We start from the raw sequence: 21,214 nt of genomic DNA on the forward strand, positions 1-21,214 counted from the left end.
GGAAAAGAGGTAAACCCCCTACCACCATCACCCCACCCTCCTAAAACACCTCCCTGAAGTGGCTCCTTTTCATCCAGCCAAGGGTAAAATGAAGACTCTTGTGTCAGGAGGACACTTGTTGTGGTAATAATTAATTAGGAGTTCTGCCAGGTAGAAGACACAACACTTTTATATTTATATGTAGCATTAGAGCCGGGCAGATAACCCTCTATGCTATTTTGCCCATTTCCCTGTCAATAACTCCAAGATAGGACTTGCCATGCTCTGCCTGGGCCACTCTTACTCTGACTGGCCAGCCCTGTTGGCTAATTCTTATGATCCCCTAATCCATGGCATCTTCTCTCTTCACTGTCGCCTCTCTCTCCCCTCATGGTCTCTGCTTCAGACCACAAGCCCGGGAACTTAAGCCCCGCCGACTTCTCTTCTACCCACCTACAGGTTAGAGGCATCTTTATTGACCAATCAGGAGTAACTTGGGGCAGGGGACAAGGTTACATATCATCACTTGGCATACATGAGAATCTCCTTTTCCCCGGGGGCAAGCAGATCTCGGGAGGTCAGTCTTTGGCAAGACAATATGTGGCAACAGACCAAACCTCAACAGACATGATTCCTGTTGGAGAGTAGGGGACTGATATCTGTTGTGTAAAGTTGAGCAAAGGTTAATTAATATTCTTTGACAAAACTGTGAGGGAGCCTCAGGGGACAGGCTCAGAGGCCCACTGTGGCTCAGTTCTAACCTTGGGCCCTTTCTGCCTTTGGTTCAGTGGTGAGCAGGTCATGGAAGCCTCTGATTGAGGTAAAAGTAGGGGGATGTGGGAGTCCAGGGATGCAGACTCGGGCTTCCAGCTTTCATATGCTACAGGGTTAGGGGTGTAAGGAGACAAAACTGTGGACATCCAGGAAGGGCAATCAGGAGAGGAGCAGGCTGTGAGCCAGGAGTGCTGCAGGCTGTGACTGTCCTGGACTCTTCAGTCTCATCTTTGAGGTCCAGTAGTCTCAGAGATGTTCTGCTATGTAGTACAAGAGTGTATCTTCTCCCTTCTGAGTGTTCACCCTCTGAAGGCAGGGCACAGGCTCCAGCAAGGTACTCCAGTGACCTCGAATGTCTCCACTAGACCACGTAGATGAGGCTTGGCTGTGGCTAACCCACTGTAAGAAAACTTTGTGATACTCTCCCAACCTCCCTCCTCTCAGCTTAAGGCTGCAGGCTTGTGAGGAATTGCTCCAATATCGTAAGTTTCCCCCGGGACTGTTACTACACACCTGCTGCATGTAGAGGTCTTCTGCCTTGTCCTGTTTTAGGTCATAGCTAAGGCTGCAGAGTAGTTCAGCTGTATCATACATACTAAGTCATTGTGGCCCCTTTGTTTTATTAATCCCAAGAATTGCCTGATAAACCAACTCCACTATTTTGAGCCAAATAAGGAGAGGGAAGTCTCTCTCCATCCCTTGGACCCTGGTTTCCCTCCTTATCCCAGCAAGAGACAGTAGCTACCGTTGTGAGAGCACTTCCAGAGACATTTCATGCATCTGTTAGTCTACACAGTAACCCCTCCCCTCTACCCCATCCACAAGGGACATCCAGGACCCCCAGCAAATGCCTGAACCTTCAGATGGTACTATTTTTACAATGTTTTTTTTTCTTATATACATACCTATGACAAAGCTGAATTTATAGATTCATCATGGTAAGAGAGCAACAAAGCTGGGCAGTGGTGGCGCACACCTTTAATCCCAGCACTCGGGAGGCAGAGGCAGGCGGATTTCTGAGTTTGAGGCCATCCCTGTCTACAGAGTGAGTTCCAGGACAGCCAGGGCTACACAGAGAAACCCTGTCTCAAAAAACAAAACAAAAACAAAACAAAACAAAACAAAAAGAGCAACAAAAATAACTAACAATAAAAGATGACATAGTATATACTGTAAGAAAGGTGACTGTGATCTTTCTCTGAAAGTACCTTAGTCTCTCATTGTCTTATAGTGATATTTTCAGACTATGGGTAACTAATTTCCCTCAAAGCAAAAGCATAGGCAAGCAGGAAGTGAGTGTGCAGGGATGTGTGCACATTTATTCATACACCTTTCCTGCCCACCGTCTGGGAGCACACTACCGTGCAACTATGCAAATTTCAACATTTATCCCTCCCTTTTCTTACCCACAAGTCTGAGGAGCACAGATCAGATCGCCTCCCTGTCAGGTCCCCTATCAAGACCCATAAGCTTGCTCATGGGCACATCTCCAGCTAAGGCAAGAGAGAGGCACACTCGAGCCTTTGAGACAGCAGAGCCTTTGAAAGAGCATCCCAAAGGAGCCTTCCTTCCAAGGTTCCACTGGCCCTCGTTGTCAAGGGCCTGCTGTCACTCCACAGACATCTTCAGGGAAATCTCTTTTGTATTTAAGACAATGATCATTTAATGGGGTGGTATGGCCTTTTGATGGAAAAGTCAAAATAGAAGCTGGGTCTTCAGCTACAGTCCATGCTGCAAGCACTTCTTGGTGCAAGAGAGAGGATCTGTCACTCGGACCCTGAAGCCAGACAGGAGGAAGTTTCAGGTATGGAGCTAGCAAAGCAGAGAGGGGCCTTCTTCGTCTCCTGGCTCCCTCATCCCATGCCCACCTTCCAAGCTTAGGCAGTTCCCTCCCAGATAGCACACTTGGACAGCATCCCAGTGCCTCAGGGACCAGGAGGGTGGCTTAGGAAGGCAGCTCCCTTCAGTAAGGAATGTGATAGAGAGCATCAGGTTCAGGCTATTACGCAAGATCTGCAATGTGTTGTCTTTTGTGCGGATGTCGCTTGAAGTGTAAGACACTGTGGTATTGCTATTAAAAGAAGTGAGCACCTGTGATGGTTTGTATATCCTTGGACCAGGGAGTGGCACCATCTGAAGGTGTGGCCTTGTTGGAATAGGTGTGACCTGGTTGGAATGGGTGTGTCACTGTGGGTGTGGGTATAAGATCCTCACCTTAGTTGGCTGGAAGTCAGTCTTCCACTAGCAGCCTTTGGATGAAGACATAGAACTCTCAGCTCCTCCTGCGCCATGCCTGCCTGGATACTGCCATGTTCACACCTTGATGAAATGGACTGAACCTCTGAACCTGTAAGCCAGCCCTAGTTAAATGTTGTTTTTATAAGACTTGCCTTGGTCATGGTGTCTGTTCAGAGCAGTAAAACCCTAACTAAGACAGCACCCAACACCAGGAGGAGGCAAGGCTAGCCACTCATGGCCTTACACACCCAGCTTCTCTTACCTCAGACTCATCTTCTGAGAAGCAAGTCTAGACCAATGGACTCTGAGGGCAAAGCTAGCTATCAGGATGTTCCTGGGCTGGCCAAGGTGACTGAAGAAGAGTTAGGATACAGCTGAGCACTGCCCACCCAGTAAATTCTTAGTACCTGTGTGGCAATCTGTCTCCCATGTTTCTAACTACTCTGGTGTTTCAAAATCCTGCAGGGTGTAAGGTCCTACTGCAAACATTTGCCCTTCTTGTGTTATGAAGGCTTCCCTCCTTCCTCTGATGCCAATGACCTTTGGCTCTCTATCCCTCTGGCGGCGCTACCATTCATTGCTGGGGTAGGAGAGGTCATCAGGAAGGAGAGTAGGTGCAGTCAAAGGTAGCTGAGTTTGCTTGCTTCTGCAGTTCTCCCTCCCCAGCACATGGCTCAGCATAAGGACCCGGAGGATCTGCCACCCAGCCTCCCTGACATCATTGTGAGGATGCTATTTCTGTGGGCAAGGAGGCACCAAGGTCCCTGGTCATCTAGAAGTTTCATGTCCCATGGACTCAAGCACAAGTCTGCACTCCCCAGTTCCTCTAAAGCTGTTGAAAGTTGCATCATGTTCAACTGTTGAGCCCTTTCTCCCTGGTTATGTTGTGGGGACCAGCACTGACCAGGTTCCTTCTGCTCTGGGTTCAATTCCTGTTTTTCCAGAATGCACTGGCATCTTCACAACATATTACATTGATCTTCTCTATGTAGATTCTAGAGACAAGGACATAGCAGAACTTAAGGGAACGAAAAGCTATAAACAAGTTCTCTCACATTAATGAGGCCAACTAAAACAAATTTTTTTTTCCTGTTTACTTTTCAATTATATTTAAAAAATTACAATTAGAGCTGGGCTTAACTTCTCTAAGACTTCCATGTGTTGAAAAGAATATGGCTGCACACATAACACATCCTGGTTGCTATGTTACTACTGTCACTGGGAGACACACGTCATTACATCGTTCTCCTTACCCTTTAGAAACCCTCTTCACACCTTTAACTCCACTCTTGCCCTACACTCACCAGAGAGTCAAGCTAATCCTGACCCTTCTTTGTCCTGCAAAATATGAAATCAGCTGTCTCAAAGAGCTCTTGGTTTTATTTATGGGATAAATATTTTATTTATCCCATAAATAAAATATGGAGAACAATATCACAGAGTAAAATTTTAATGCTAGGAATGAATATATGTATTGATTTTGGCTTCAGTTAGCTAAATGTTGTCAGAACTGGGAAAAGCATGTATTAAAAAGAACTCATTTTCTCAATTTAACAGATTCTGTTATTGTCTTTAGTCCTTATTTTTAATAAAGCATTTATTCTATTTTTAACTCTGTGCATGTGTGTGACTGTGTGCACATGAAAGGAGTATGTGTTCTGAACTGCTGAGCTATCTTTCCAGTCCTTATTGGGCCCATTCTTGTCATATTTAGTTTTGTTTTTGCAAAATATCAAATCCAGGGTGTTATATAGTCTATACAAACATTCTTTCACTGAGCTACATCTTCAGCCCAGTGTGTATAGTGTGTATATCTTCAAGGTGCTCTTTTACACGGAACACACATCTATCCAAATTGATATGCTTTTGCCCACACTCTAAACACATGGATACAATGTTGCCACCTCACAGGTGTCAGGTGCACTCTGCAGGTGCAAAACTGAGCCAGAAGCTGAAGGTCAGAGTAAGTGGTACAACATGGGCTCTGGCCTCCAGGAATGTACATTACTTACTTATGTGCATGAAGCAATAAGGAACTGTGAGAGCCATCATTAATCAGTACTTGAGAATATTACTAGCCAGACAATGTGGGAGGATGTAGTTGAGAGTCCAGTATAGAGAAGAAAATCTCTCTGAAGCTTGAGCTCGTTGGCGATCATTGAGCGTGGCTGAATTCAGACAGGTGCCAAAGGAAACCTTTATCATTAGAAATCACCTCATGTATAGTCCCAAAGCCCGAGAGCTATTAGGGCCTTAGGTGCCTGAAGGTTGCACATAAATGACTCTGGGTCACAGTGAATTCAGCATGGAGCCGCAGAGCAAGATGAAATAGAATTACTGTAGACCATTACACTGGGGGCAGGAGCCCATTCCCTGTATTAACAGAAGAGTCCAGGAGAGACTTGAGAGCCTGCACCTGCTGCCTTTGGTACTTTGATAAACAATAGAAAGCTATGGATAGTTCTCCTTGTCTAATTTATCCACCTTTCCTTCATATACCCCTCTAATATCCCTGCCCAACCTAGCAGCCTGGGTACTTCTGCCTGGAAAGTCCTAAATCTGATGTCATGTTCTGATTCTCCTGTTTCTACCCCTCCCAGTTATCCCAGATGGAAGAACTGATTTCTTCCATCTCTGATACTCTAGCATTTCATTTTATTATTTTGTTACATTATATGTGTGTGTGTGTTTACAGATACATATATATAATCTTATATTGTCTTAATATTATTACATTGCTTTTATTGCCTGCTTTTCTATAGATGGTGATTATCATAGAATCTTTCTGTCCCCTCTTCTAGAATGTTCACCCAGGTCTTGAAGGGGCTGAGATAAACACCTCATTTAGGACTGAATACTCAATCGTCTCTAATTCTCAGCAGTTGACCAATTACAAGACTCTGCACTAGCCATTACCCACTGCACAAGGAGGCTTCTTTGACCAAAGCTAAGGGTGAAAAGCCATTTACAGTCTTGTGAGTCCCAGCTGTGGATCCTGCTTGCTACACTATAGCCTTCTAGTTAAGATATGCCCAAAGCAATAGTGGTGTGACTGTTAAATGGCAACCAATTATTTTCTGATTGGCTCCAAGGCCTGTTCCACAGGGGCAATATGTGTCTGCTACTGTAAAACTGGCTGAAAGCCTATGGCTTAGTGGATCACAAGCCCTACTGGGAAACCCACTACTAGTGTTTGCTAAATGAATACATATCGTCAAATTGTCTTCTGAGTAATGTTTACATCAAATGGACTAGTGCTGATCTCAGCCTTGTCAAAGCAACTTCTTTTTACTGCTTTTTTTCTGGAATATTAAAGCAGTGATCGGTGCTGTTCAGTCTCTCGGGTTGTAACATCATCAGCAATCAAAGAAAATGGAAGACTATTTAAAAAAGAGTAAAGATATCTAAAACAGCTCCCAGAGAATGAGACTCATTCATAAATTGTTTATTTTTCTCTCTGTATATTTGTCTCTGATTTAGAATCTCAAACCATGCAAAATGGCACACAAAACAGAGTAAAAACCACATTTCAGTTTCTTTTGCCCAAGGATGACCACCCATAATCTTTTGAGGTTTTCCTTTCTCAGACCCACACTAGTTTATAAAGCACTGTAGATTCTTACATGAAGCCATTCAAACACTGTAAGAAGTACCCCACATATGCTCTCTTACACACACACACGTACTCATGCATGCTTAAAATCAGTAAGTATTCCACTTTATGAGTTTGAAATAATACATTAAATCAAGGCTGTTTTGAGGGGTGTTTAATAGTTCACCATTATAAATATTTTTGTAAAGAATGACCTTGACCACATATTTTTGGGTTTTCTTTAGATTTTTTTCTTAATAATTTTTAAGTAAATTATTTTCATTAGAATTTGTTCATTCTACTTTTTTCTTCCTTCCTTTTTCTTTTTCTTTTTTTTTTTATGTTTTTGGTTTGTTTCTTTGAGATAGGGCTTCACTATGGCTCTCTGGCTGTCCTGGAACTTACTATGTAGACCAGGTTAGCCCTGAACTCATAGAGATTTGCCTGCCTTTGCTCCCAAATGCTGGGATTAGAGGCATGCATCACTACATCTGGCTATACTTATTTTTTCTGAAGACACAGAGGGACTCTTCCTTCTGTATGACAGTCTTTAATTACTTATTTCAATATTTGCCTTTTCTATTACCACTGAACCGTATTTAAGCATGATAGAATTTTATGGTATCGAAGGACACATGCTCCACTATGTTCATAGCAGCCTTATTTATAATAGCCAGAAGCTGGAAAGAACCTAGATGCCCCTCAACAGAGGAATGGATACAGAAAATGTGGTACATCTACACAATGGAGTACTACTCAGCTATTAAAAAGAATGAATTTATGAAATTCCTAGCCAAATGGATGGACCTGGAGGGCATCATCCTGAGTGAGGTAACACATTCACAAGGAACTCACACAATATGTACTCACTGATAAGTGGATATTAGCCCAAAACCTAGGATACCCAAGATATAAGATACAATTTCCTAAACACATGAAACTCAAGAAAAATGAAGACTGAAGTGTGGACACTATGCCCCTCCTTAGAAGTGGGAACAAAACAACCATGGAAGGAGTTACAGAGACAAAGTTTGGAGCTGAGATGAAAGGATGGACCATGTAGAGACTGCCATATCCAGGGATCCACCCCATAATCAGCATCCAAACGCTGACACCATTGCAAGATTTTATCGAAAGGACCCAGATGTAGCTGTCTCTTGTGAGACTATGCCGGGGCCTAGCAAACACAGAAGTGGATGCTCACAGTCAGCTAATGGATGGATCATAGGGCTCCCAATGGAGGAGCTAGAGAAAGTACCTAAGGAGCTAAAGGGATCTGCAACCCTATAGGTGGAACAACATTATGAACTAACCAGTACCCCGGAGCTCTTGACTCTAGCTGCATATGTATCAAAAGATGGCCTAGTCGGCCATCACTGGAAAGAGAGGCCCATTGGACACGCAAACTTTATATGCCCCAGTACAGGGGAACGCCAGGGCCAAAAAGGGGGAGTGGGTGGGTAGGGGAGTGGGGGTGGGTGGGTATGGGGGACTTTTGGTATAACATTGGAAATGTAAATGAGCTAAATACCTAATAAAAAATGGAAAAAAAAAGAATTTTATGGTATCTTACATAGTTCAATGTGTCTTGAGCTCAGTGATCCCCAAAGCTGAGACACTTCCTTACTTCCTTATCATCATCATCATCATCATTACTATTATTAATTCTTTTTGTTTTCTATCCATAGCATAGTTTTGGGAAGGAAGATTTTGGAAACCTGCATTCCCCCTCCCCCATTTCCAAAGTATCTGGACCTGTTATTGAAGGTAAATTGCTTTACTTGTGATTCTCCAAACTCTAAAATTATCCTACAGACATTTAGAGGATCCCTTATGGTTCTGATAAATTCATTTATTATCCAACTAAGTATCCTTGTTACTTAGCATTAAATTTGCCCACTGAAGTGAAGATTTCCGGTTTCTTTGGAGACTCAGTTGTATCATGTAAAGTGTTTTCTGGAAACTGTCTCATGGGAGGATGTTTTGCTGAGAACAGACACGTGGTGGTTTTCTGGAAGCTGCCTGGGAGAAGGGCATGTGATGCTCTGCTAGAGTGAGTGCTTGGAAAGATATAAATATAACCCAATAGACAGTGGACAATGATGACAACGACGCTGTGTGGTATTGGTTCACCCTGCCACTCTTTCCTGGTCATCATTTGTCATGATGTCAGAGAGAGAAAATGCCACCAAAGAACTTCTGATATGTTCTGGCAACTTCTTGCCACTTCCTCAGATGCAGGCCGATTGGCAGAGTCTCATGGTTTCTTCTGGATTGAACTGTTGTTGCTGATTCATGAGTGGCTTTTGTGAGTGGATCAGGCTGCCACTGCTGTTGGATTGGTGTGAGCTGATCTGCTGATATCCTGACATCGCAGATTGGATTTGCTCCAAAGAGTAATTTCTAAACAGGCCCACATCCTTCTCTGCTCTACTAACCTTTCCTTTCCACTACCTCTGCTGGGAGGTGGGCTAGAAGGGAGGTTAGGAACCGTTATTAAAAGTCCGTTTCGAAAAATATAAGTATTGATATATATAATATAAATATAAATATAAATATAAATATTGATTAGTAGGTAAAATGAGCAATTGCTAGGGCGTGGTAGGCTGGGAAAGCTTGGGTATTTCCTGCCTCTGGCTTTATCTCCATCCCAGTAGTTCCTACCACTCCACTGACAATGGCTCCCTACTGGTCAATTAGCATAAATTATATAACAGACAGGCTCTCACACTGTCTAAGACTGGTGCTTCTGTGGAAGGCAGGAAGTAGGAGGCAGCATGAGGCATGGGGATTTCCTCATTAAGAAAAAGGAGGTAAAAAGTCAGGGGAAAGGAAATGGGTTAAACAGATAGTTCTTCTTCTTCTTCTTCTTCTTCTTCTTCTTCTTCTTCTTCTTCTTCTTCTTCTTCTTCTTCTTCTTCTTCTTCCTCCTCCTCCTCCTCCTTCTCCTCCTCCTTCTCCCCCTTCTTCTTCTTCTTCCTCCTCCTCCTCTTCCTCCCCTTCTTCTTCTTGGAAGGACTTTATTATATGGAACAACTTAAGGAAAGTTAATTTTACTTGTTGGATATCAAAGTAAACCTCTTTTTAGGTTTACTTATATTTGAAACTTCATTGCTAACTCATATTGTTCTAAACTTGATTTTCTTAGAAATTGTTGCATTTTATTTATTATGTGTGTGCACACACAGGGACAGAATACATGCATATAGGTGAGTGTAAAGGGTAGCAATTATCTCCTATGTTGGTGTCCACCTTAGTTTTGAGACAAGGTCTATCAGTGGGACCTGGGGCTCACTGATTAGGCTGGCAGGCCAGTACACCAACCCAATAGATGTACCTGTTCCTGCCTCCCCGGTGCTAGCATCACAAGCACAGCTACTATGCCTGCCTTTTTTATATTGTGCTGAGTTTGGCACCAGAGCCTCACCTTGCAAGATGAGCAGTGTATCAGCTGGGCTTTCTGCTCAGCCCCTAACCCTAAGCTTTCTCTTGCTTCCGTTTTGACACTGATGCGATTAGATACATTGTTAATCTCCACACTAAAGGCAAAGTAAGACAGGCATGAGCAAACCTTGTATTCCCAGCTTTCTGGAGACTGGAGCAGAAGGAACATAATAAGCTAGAGGGTGTCTTGGACTGCGTAGCAGGATCTTGTGTCTTGAAACCAAAAATAAACAAAGCAAAATAAAATTTAAAGATAAAGGCAAAGTAGAAAGATGCAGAAATACACCCTACAATAAGAAAACCTTCTGTTTCTAAAATCTTAAGCTCATAACAAAGAAGCAGAAATTCGATCACGATAGATCAAAATGAGACTGACTTTCACCCAACAAGACCTTTGTGATTTTTATTGATCTGTTTGTGCTTTTGACTTCTTTTGCACCAGTGAATGTTTGGGGTATTTGTTGGTGTTGAGACCCAGAAATAGATTTTTGTGTTATGAATTCCTACACAGTAATCATAATTTATTGACTCTAAGATGTATTTGATTACAGAATGTGTCGTTATCTTATGCTCTACTAAGCAGTCTCATCTGCTGGAAGTGATAAGGGGCATCTATATTCCAATAAGGTTAATAAGTTTTTTTTAAAAAATGCATCTTAGATTCAGTGAGATGGGATTTTTTTTCAACACTTAGAAAAACAGAAAATTGATATTTTTAGCAGGCTTCTTTTCATGTAAATTATCTTATTTTTATTTTATTTGTAACTATGTGTAATATATGTGCCTGTCTGAGGATTTAAGTTTGTGAGTACAGTGCCTGCAGAAGCCAGAAGAGGCCTAGGGAGTTACAGACATTTGTGAACTGCCTAAGGTAGGCATTGGGTCCTCTGAAAGAGCACCCACTACTCTTAACCATAGAGCCAACTCTCTATGCCTAGCTTTTCTCTTTATCTGAAATTAAAACTCTACTTATAGAGTTGTGAAATAAAAAATATTCCTCCTTTAAAATTGTATTTATGGAGTTGGAAGTGTGGCTCACTGGTGAGGTGCTTGCTTAGCACACACAAGGCCATAGGTTCAATCCTCCACGTTATTAACAAAAAAGAAAAAGAAAGAAACCTATCCACCAAATATGGTTTATCCAAAAATAAATCTTCCTCTACTGTGTTTTAAAAGAATTTCTAGTGTTTTGCTTTTTCTTCCCTGAGTAAAGCTATGTAGTCTCTGCTTCCCTGCCCCCAACCCTGGGATTCCCTTCTATCTAATACCTGCTGCTGTCTGCTTCCGGCCCCCTCTGGGCCTCTGGCCAAGGAAACGGGGAGTGTCCCTAATAACACTAACACCTGCTGCAGGCTTCTCAGAAGCCTCTTATTTCAATGGGAAGGTTCTTGCAGGTTTCTCTACTCTGCAGAAGTGGATTGCATCGCCTAACACCGTCCCTGAGTTAAAGCTCTGCCCCACTTGACACATTCCTGCTGGATATCTGACCTCTGAGCGTCCACTTCCCCTGTTCTCTGGGTCATGGCTTTGTTAGTGGCCTCTTGCTTCCAGATTTATGGAATTCTACCTGAGCAGCTTATGATTAACATTGTCGGAGCTATGCTTAGGTCACAGTCGCGTGCAGGGGGGCTGTGTACAAAGGACTGTGTGTTGTGAACGTTGCCCACAGCCTGGCCATCTTTAGTGACCTTTTAGCAAGCTTTCCTCCATTTATTTTAGCATATAACATATTGCATAGTTGGGATCATTTTCATGTGTCATTTGAGTGCATGATACTTCTTTTGTCTAGCATCGTGTTATGCAAAATGTGTTGCTAAAGGCTTTAACTTATTTGCCAGTTTTAGTTTGTTGATGTATTAGCTGTTCCCTTATGCATTGTTATTTGGGCTGTATCTATTTTATTTCTGCAATTCTAAATAATGGCAAAGTGAACAATTTCTGTGTGCAAACTCCTGTCCATGTTCGGATTGAAGGATGTCATGGTTTTAATGAAATTGACTTGTGTTACTAAAAAGGGTGATGACAGTTCATAATTCAATCAAAGAAACAAGAGTAAATATGGAGGAACGGATGAATTTGTGTAATATATTATTAATATATGAATGTTACTTAGTAACATAATTATAATTGCTATTTAAATATATGATTACACATTAATATAGTATGATAATATATTGTTTACTATGAGATTATATTTCTATATTGTTAATATAATATAGTTTATTTAGCATTAAACATTATAAATATAGAAAATCGTGCATAGTATTTAGATACGATTGTGATACTATTTTATTAGTCCAAAACTGAATTGAGACATGAAAGCATCCAGTCACTGGTGATGACCTCAGGTGTGTCTAGATCCAGGAATCTATTGTCTTCTCCACCTAGCAGTACTGCAGTCTAGTTGTACCTGACTCACTTACATAGACCCCGTCTTCCTCCTGTAAGTGGTAGGTGTGCACAAATCACTATCAGATCTATGTGCTCTGAAACCAGGCGTACATTTCCAATTTTGTTTTTCTTTCTATCTGAACTAATTCCCAGGACCTCTCTTGCCTGCGTGTGGTTTGCCTTCTCACGCAGTAAGACTGGCACCAGCAGAGATGCAGACACAGAGGGTGCCAGGGAGGAAACGTGGCCGGCCTCCACTTCACTCCACACGGGTGCAGATGGCCGTCCATAACCTCTATTCTGCTTCTGCTGCCTCTGTGCCAGCAGTGACAATCCCAAAGAAGAGAGGACGGAAGCCCAGGTACAAGGTACGCCTCACCATCCCCTTATCCCGCATCATGTTGGGCTGGGGCGCTGGGGCTCGGGCACAGCTCTGCTGCAGAATGCCATGGAAGACAGGGGCCTGGGAAAACAGGCTGAGAAACACATCTCTCAATAGAGAATGTGATGGCAAGGTCTCATAGGGGCAACGAGGCAACAAGGCACACACAGCACACTGTTGTGTGCTTTTTTTTTTTTAAACAAATGGAGAAAACAAATCACAGCAGATGGGGAAGCTGTACGTTGAGCAGATTTTAGGGCTGTTGCTAAACACATATTATTAAGCTTGCATCTAAATGAGAGTGTCGAGGGCTGAGCTGTCCCCTGACTATGATCAGCAGGGTGGCTCTTGAAGCTACTAGAATTTATCTGTGGTGATTTTTTGTTTTTGATTTTGTTTTGTGGAAACAGTTGATATTCCTGACACATTTAAAGTAATGTCATAAGTAGGCCAGGGTCAAAAGATGCAATGAAGCTTCCTGGACAGAGATTTAGCACAGGACTCCTGGGGTTTGGATTATAGTTTTCTGCTTATAAAAGATGCTGATGTCCAATTTGGCTGCCAAGAGGCAGATGCATAGCCACCAGAGTCCTGAGAGCATCATAAGGACTAACAATATGGAGGGAGAGGCTATGGTGGGAAACAGATCTGATGATGTAACTCCAATCCTACAACCCCACCCAAGCCCAGGGGCCAGCCGCCGTCTGTGACACTTTATGAAGGGCTGGCTAAGTGAGGGAAAGCTAGAAGCTTGTTCTCCGCCAGCCTCTGGGCTCTAGAAGAAGAGCATCAGTAGTTGTCTCCCACGTAGTTTTCATGAAATGAAACTGGTGTCTCCATCTTGAGACCTGAATTCTGCAACCAAAATGCAAATTGGCAATTAACTCTCAAGTATTAGGAAAATGTATGGAAATTATTTCAGGTCAGCAGAAAGAGCTTGTGAAGATCAGATAATGAATTCAACCTTTATCCTTCTCCTTCTTTGCAATCCTTTCAAATGCAAAAACACAGTCGTGGGGAAAAGGTTGTTGGTTATTCAAATTTACTTTAGTTTTCTTAACTTTTTTTTGGAGACGTCATTTATTTTTATTTTATTGTATGAATGTTTGCTAGAATGTGTGTAGATATGTGTGCAATGCCTGAGGAGACCAGAAGAGGGCGTGGGATCCCCTAGGAGAGAAGTTACAGATGGTTGTGAACCACCACGATTGATCTTGGATCCTCTGCAAAAGCAACCAGTGCTCTTAATGGCTCAACCATCTTCCCAGCCCCTTATTTAATTTCTCAAAAAGTGTGTGTGTGTGTGTGTGTGTGTGTGTGTGTGTGTGTGTGTGTGTGTGTGTGTGTGGTTGTGAGCCACCTCATGTGAGAGCTGGAAAGAGAATTTGGGTCCTTTGGGAAAGCAGTATGTGCTATGAACTGCTGAACCTGTCTTTAGCACACAGTATTTTTCTTTTTTTTTAAAAAAAAAGCTCTTCTTCATCAACTCTTCTATCAGGTCATTTTTCTGACAGGGAAACCTCTGTCAGGAAAGCTCACGGCAATATGTCTTTAGGATTGTGCGTCTGGTCTCAGAAAGCTAGCCTGGGTACTTGTGCCTGCTCAGCCGCCTACCTGTGCCATTGCTGGGGTCTGGGGATTGTGTTTGGGGGTGGGGGGGTGGGGCAGAACAGGCTTTGTGTTTCATAGACCCAAGGAGCAAGTTCAAGTTCCAAGAAAACATAGTAAAACTTCTCTGGCCTTCTTCCTGGTCCCCTGGGGTCTGTGACCCAAGAATGAAAATTACCAACAGACACAGTATTTCTTGAGCCAAGACAAATAAATGGCAGCTCACCCACACGGAACAAACCTGACTTACTTTGCAAGTTTCCTACCTCCTTAAAGGGTTTTTTTTTTTCAGTGTCCCTAACACTCAGGGACACCTCTCAGTGTCCCTGATATCCAGGACACCTCAGAGCAGAGCACAGCTAAGGTTCGCTGGCTAACACACAGACCCTGCACAAAGCTAGCAATTCTGTTTCCACCTCTCGGTGAATTTCTTTCGTGGGAACAAGAGGCCACCTCTGGTTTTGAGCCTACTTCCTGAATAGCTAGGAAGATGCATGGACATTATCTCAGACCACGCCCCCGCAGACAACTCGGTAGGTCTTAAGCCTTGTGTCCTAGAAGAACAGTTCCTGTCTGTGTGACCCTGTCACCCATCAATGATGACAAAGGAAAAATAAGGACCATGTGAAAGTCTTTGTAAAGCTAAAATGATTTCCTCAAAAGATTACCCTTTATTCTAAAATACATGCTGGTGAAAGGAAGTTTTTGAAGCTCTGGTAATTTAAAATGCTCTCAGTTGGCAAAAACAAAGTTGCTAACAGAACCTCCTCGGTTTTACTTTGGCGACACCCCATTTTACCATTAATGACAGGACTCTAATTGTAGAAATGCGAGCAAGTAAATTGTACAGTCTCACTCCATTTACCAAGTGGCCACTAATTTGGCAATTTTGATTATCTGGGACACAGTCAGGGAGGCAGGAGTTGGTTTGGTTTTGCTTTGTTTTAAACTGACTCAGCACAGTAAGATCTTGCTTGGTCTGGCCTTAATGATCGTGCATTTTATTACTAAGAAAATGCTTCTTGGGCGTGGATACAGAGGGGCGGGCTTATATTCCTAGCTGTCTGGAGGCAGAAGGATTCTTGGAGTCTGAGAGTTTGAGATAAGTTTGGAATCAACAGTAGGACCCTGTCTCAGATAGATAGATAGATAGATAGATAGATAGATAGATAGATAGATAGATAGATAAAATTGGAGTAGGGAGTGGATGGGGAAGGGCTCCATGAGGAGGGGAGGGGGAGAAGAGAAAGCAATCTGGGGCAAGCAGGATCCAAATGCATTAGACATGTATGAAATTGCTTAAGAATAAATAAAAATTATTTGTCAAAGAAAGGAAGCTCTTCTGTGCCCTTTACATTCACTGTAACCAGTCTTTGCAAGCTCAGTTCTGGTAGTGTCTACCCTTAGAGACAAAAAGGAAGGGATTTGCAGGCGGAAACACGGAAAAGGTAGCAATAACTTGATACAATCTGATAATATATTAACACAACGAACACAATGTAACAATATTACAATATCTCCCCAAGTGCCTCTGTTGGTCCCCTCTGTTCCTGCATAGGTAGCCGCTCTCTGAGAACCTCACTTGCTCCTGGCCTTGAGCCTAGTTGACAGTTGGATGTCTGAGTGTTTCTGAGACTGATGTTAACACGGGTCGACTGTAGAAAAGGAAGGATCAAGCTGGAGGACAGATGTCAGTCCCTTGGAGTTCACAGCCCCTGACCCATCCTGGACCATCTGGCTGAGTCTCTTATGGTATAGAGCCTGCTGCCATATTACTGGGGTCTACTCACCACTGAGCCTTGCTGTCCATTGTCACCTTGGGAAAGGACACAGATAATCTCTGAACCCATAGTTTCTAGAAAGAGCTGTACTCTGTCATGTGACAGCATTTTTCGTTTCAAACGGAATATTTACCTCTTAGCATCTCAGTTGGGTCCTCAGCTCAGAAACCCTAGCAAGGGCAGCAGGCAAAGTCCCTTATATTCCATGACTAGGAAACACCTTGATCTTTGTAAGCAAACCCTTCTGTCCTGTAGATGCACTGACTTTACTATCTTCAAGTAGTGGGACCACCATCCTGTTTGTCAGGGCTATGAACTAAAAGCCAATTTGAAAACAAACAAACAACAACAGCATTATATTTCTTTGTGTGTCATCCACCACATAACGGCCATATTGTGACACGCTTGGAAGTTGAATCAGCATTTTGAAGTCTTTTCTCTTCATGTCCTTAAGTCTGTAAACCAATACAAGAAACCCGGTCAGAACTTGTAACATTTGCAAAGGTGCAGGTGACACTCTCTCCATCCTGTCCCCTCTGACTGAGCCACCAACAAATGAACCGGAACATGGGGCAGACAAAGTGAACCCATTTGAGAGTGATGGATTTTAAGGACTTGTTACTTTTTAAATATACTTAATTCAACCGTAAATCTATGTACTTCAAGCTTTAAACAGCAGCTATGCTTAATTTCTATCTTAGTTTTCACCGCTATGACAAGACACAGTGACCACAGCAACTCTTATGAGGGAAAACATTTAACTGGGGCTGGCTTACAGTTTCAAAGGTTTAGACCATTATCATCATGGTGGCTGGAATGCAGGCAGACGTGGTACTGCAGAGGTAGCTCAGAGTTCTACATCCAGAACCACAGGCAGAGCAAGAGAGGGAGAGACTGGGCCTGTACCACAGCTATCAACTTACAGGCATTTCCGAAGACTGTATAGTCTCTTCCTGTGGACTAATATGAGCCAGTTCTTATGCTCTTCTTTCTGTGGAAGTGGCTAATTTTTGCTGTGAGTTTCATAGGATGCCATACAGCTGTAATCTGTCTAGTGCTTGCTCCACATAGTAGACTGGATGTGGGAGGGGTCACAGAGGTAAGGTAGCAACCCCACTGAGCCGCATCAGAAGCACCCACCTACCTACTGTCAGTCCCGCTGCTGCTGTTGATTTTGATCCTGTGACTGAGGTGGCTTTTGTCGAGTGTCCCACTGTAAATGGCACTGCCCCATTTCTACACTGCAGTATTTAGAAGGAATTCATTATGCACATCCTTAAAGACCAGGGCTCTGAGCTCACCTTCTAGGGAAGATGTGGATGCTCTGCTCATGCAAGATTTATTTGTTTCCCTTGCTTATTTACACTGCCAGACATTTACTTACAGCGGCAGGACTTGTGGACATTTATTATGTACACACTTAGTGCTATGATAAGTTACTACACTACCTCTCTGTTGCTCAGAGTGGTCCAGATCTGTGAGCTGGAAGTTCTTTCAGCCAGCACCTTGCTCCTTAAGATATGCCAATTGTTGGTTGATTTTGTTATTGTATTTCCAGCTTATTCTGTAACACCCCCCCCCCATCTTAGTCTTGGGACCATCTGTTTTGGATAGAAGTCCCTACTCCTTTTCTTGAAGAATGACATGAGAAACCAACCTAGGAGCATTTTGTTTTATTTATTCGCGAAAACAACCAATATAACAAATTAATGTTAAAAATGCAAATCAAGAGTATCGAAAACAAACGGCCTGCAAGAGAAGAGCATGTGCTGGTTGGAATGGATGCCCACATCCATCAGACCACGGACAAGGTGCTCATATCTGTGTCCCACTGTTTCTAGGCTTTTCTAAACTCACGGTGACTCCCTCTTAAATGTTAGTTGTGCATGCAGACTGGCTGTTGCACTCAGCCCTCATCCCTGCAAAGCAAGCACGTTGCTGCCTGAGCTCTCTCCAGCAGGCTATTTTTAGTTCTTTATATTAGACAGTGAAACTTACATTTCTAGACACTAAGTAAATTTTGATCATATTTCATTCTCCTAGAAAAGAAATCCCAAATTTTAAAGGGCATAGACTCCTTATGTGAGTCTAGTTTTGATTGCTGTAATAAAAGGTGGCAGCTGCATATAATTCATAAAGGAATGAGCTTTTGGTCTCGGGATATAGCTCAGTGGTAGAACATTTGTCTAGTGGGCATGATGCCCTGATTTCCATTCCTAATGTGTATATGAGCAGAGAGAGAGAGAGAGAGAGAGAGAGAGAGACCTGGAAGTACAGGAACATGGTGGCTATGGCTTCCTGTGAGGCCTCCTGGTAGAAGATATCCCAGGAGTCTGTGCAGATGTGGTAAGGAGCCATGAGTAAAACAGAGGCTGGGGTGGAGGCAGTCATACTTTCTTTGTTTTTGTTTGTTGTTGTTTTGAAACAGGGTCTCTCTATGTAGCCCTACCTGGTACTGGATTAAAAATGCACGCTTCCCTAACTGGCCAGTCATGCTACCTTTTAAAATAGCCTGCCCTCTTAGAGATGAACTTACTTCATCAGCTAAAATCAATTCTTCCTCAAGGTGATATTCCCAAAGGCTTAACAACCGTTTGAAGGTTCTTATATCTCTTAATGTATTGAGGACTAGGATCGTAGCACATATGCCTTCGGGAACAGACCCAGGCCACAGCACTGCCCAGTTTGTTTAAAAGTCCCAGCAGCTGTAGAGGTTGGTGTCTTAGACATGTGCTATTGCTATGAAGAGACACCACGATCACAACACTCCTATAGAAGAAAGCATTTAAAAACTGTTTACAGTTTCAGAGGGTTAGTCCGTTATCAGCATGGTGGGATGCATGGCAGCACACAGGCAGACATGGTGCTGGAGAAGAAGCTGGGACTTCTATATTCAAACCCACAGGCTGCAGGAAGAGAGAGATTTTGGACTTGGAATTGGCCTTTTAAAACCTCAAAGCCCACCCCCAATGACACACTTCCTCCAACAAGGCCTGTCTTAGTTAGGGGTTTACTGCTGTGAGCAAACACCATGACCAAGGCAACTCTTATAAGGGCAACGCTTAATTGAGGCTGGTTTACAGGTTCAGAGGTTCAGTCCATTATCATCAAGGTGGGAACATGGCAGTGTCCAGGCAGGCATGGTGCAGGAGGAGCTGAGAGTTCTACATCTTCATCTGAAGGCTGCTAGCAAAATACTGATTTCCAGGCAGCTAGGATGAGGGTCTTAAGCCCGTGCCCAACAGTGATGCACCTACTCCAACAAGGCCACACCTCCTAATGCTTTCAAATAGCACCACTCACTAGTGACCAAGCATTCAAATCTATGAGCCTGTGGGGGCCATTCTTGTACAAACTACCACACAGGGTAAATAAGGAAGCTTTTCTTCCTCCCTCCCTCCCTCCCTCCCTCCCTCCCTCCCTCCCTCCCTCCCTCCCTCCCTCCCTCTCTCCCTTCCTTCCTTCTGTTCTTTCTTCCTTTCTTCTTTTGGTTTTGGCTTTTTGAGACAGTGTTTCTCTGTGTAGCCCTCCCTGGCTGTCTTGGACTCACTTGTATTCATAGATCTGCCTGCCTCTGGCTCCCGAGTGCTGGGATTAGCATCGTGTACCACCACCGCCTGGCATAGGAAGCTTTTTCTTGTAACCAACTGCCAACCGGCTCATCTGACCTCTGTGTTTGCTCCACTTAGGCAGAAGTGGTGGGTGGAAATGGCAGCTATTATAATACTACTGCTTCTTTTGAAATGGGTTCAGTTGACAAATCTAACATTAATAAATATATAAAAGCGAGCAAGCATGAGATGTTGGGGTTGTTATGTGGTTCACGGGTCTGAGATTTTCGTAATTATCATTATGGTCACCATCACCACCACCACCACCACCACCACCACCACCACCACCACCACCATCATCATCACCTGTAGCAGAATTTTCCCCAAATTAGTTTAAACAAGAAGCCTGTTATTGGACAGGGAAAAGGAAGATAGAGCTAAGAGTTTCAGAGACAGAGACAGGGACAGGGAGGGAGAAGAAGGGAAGGAGAAGAAGAGATAAGATCGAACCTATAGGAGAGGAAGAGGAGCCAGGACCACACAGTCTTGGGGGTCATAAATATTAGGAATTTCTTAGATAGATGATTAAATAATAAGTAGGGTGCTTTTACCCCATCTAGGTGTGTAGCTTGTGTTTATATTAATTGAGTTTTGAGTTCATTGTGTGGGCGTTTTGTGGGTTGAGAATTTGCTAATATAAATCTGACTGATAAATTACAAGCCTCTAGAGTTTTGATTTTACCGGGGCTGGGAATGTGAGCAGAATCCGCAGCAAGAGAACCGTGAGATGGGCGGTGGCTGCATGGGGCTAACCATGGAGGCAACTAGGTTTCCGGGGCCAGAGAGTAGCCGGCCATAGCGCGGAATGGGGCACTTTTAATATTTCCCTGCAACAATCATCATCACCGTCATCGTTATCATCACCATCATCATCAGTCATTCTAGGGAAGGAGCAGGGGACCTTCATGTAGATTTATTTGAAGACCACAAAGTAAATCGATTACAATTTGCCAATTCTGTTTTCCTGATGGGTAGAATTGGATGTAGGTTGGGGGTTGGTGATGGAGAATTAGGTAAGAAGAACTGACTGGGTTTCTCCCAGAGCTTACTGCCCAAAGCCTTTGGTCCCTCTCCCTCTGCCTCCCTCAAGCCAAGGAGAGTAGGAAAGCAATCTTAGAAAGGTCACTGGGGACTCTGAGGAATAAATAGGGCTGCTGCCTCATGAGAAGACAGTCGAGGAAGCCAGAGTCACAGCGGTTTCCAGGGCTCTCATTTCCACCACCGAGGAGTCTTTGAAATTACTTTTCCGTCGTCATTCATTAGTGTGCTACTACATTCCGGGTCCTTTAATTGTCTTCTCAAATGCTACACTCAGAATGTGATACCATCTCACCTGCCGAAAGTACGAGGCCCAGGCTTGGCTCCCACACAGCACCACTGGGCACCCACCGTGCTTGCTGTGGTTGTGTTGGTC

The 21,214-nt window shown here is 43.4% G+C and overlaps 1 protein-coding gene across 9 annotated transcripts in view; it reads left to right on the plus strand.

The window, feature by feature from the left end:
* The window catches only part of Scml4 (Scm polycomb group protein like 4), a 102,706-nt gene that overhangs the window by 41,369 nt on the left and 40,123 nt on the right, over positions 1–21,214 (plus strand). For 5 of the 9 annotated variants that reach the window (XR_003948693.1, XR_003948692.1, XM_006512751.4 and 2 more), the window contains exons 2-3: positions 8,272–8,350; positions 12,572–12,786. The exons of 1 other annotated variant lie outside the window; for it this stretch is intronic. Coding sequence is in view for 5 of the 8 variants with exons in the window: in XM_006512751.4 (XP_006512814.1) it covers positions 8,272–8,350; positions 12,572–12,786 (294 nt within the window). In the remaining 3 variants the exon portion in view is untranslated. The remainder of the gene's footprint in view (positions 1–8,271; positions 8,351–12,571; positions 12,787–21,214) is intronic. 3 more of the 9 variants (XR_003948691.1, XM_006512752.4, NM_001359264.1) reach the window with 1 other exon arrangement.

The sequence above is a fragment of the Mus musculus genome, chromosome 10 (assembly GCF_000001635.26).
Source record: "Mus musculus strain C57BL/6J chromosome 10, GRCm38.p6 C57BL/6J".
Taxonomy (NCBI): Eukaryota; Metazoa; Chordata; class Mammalia; order Rodentia; family Muridae; genus Mus; species Mus musculus.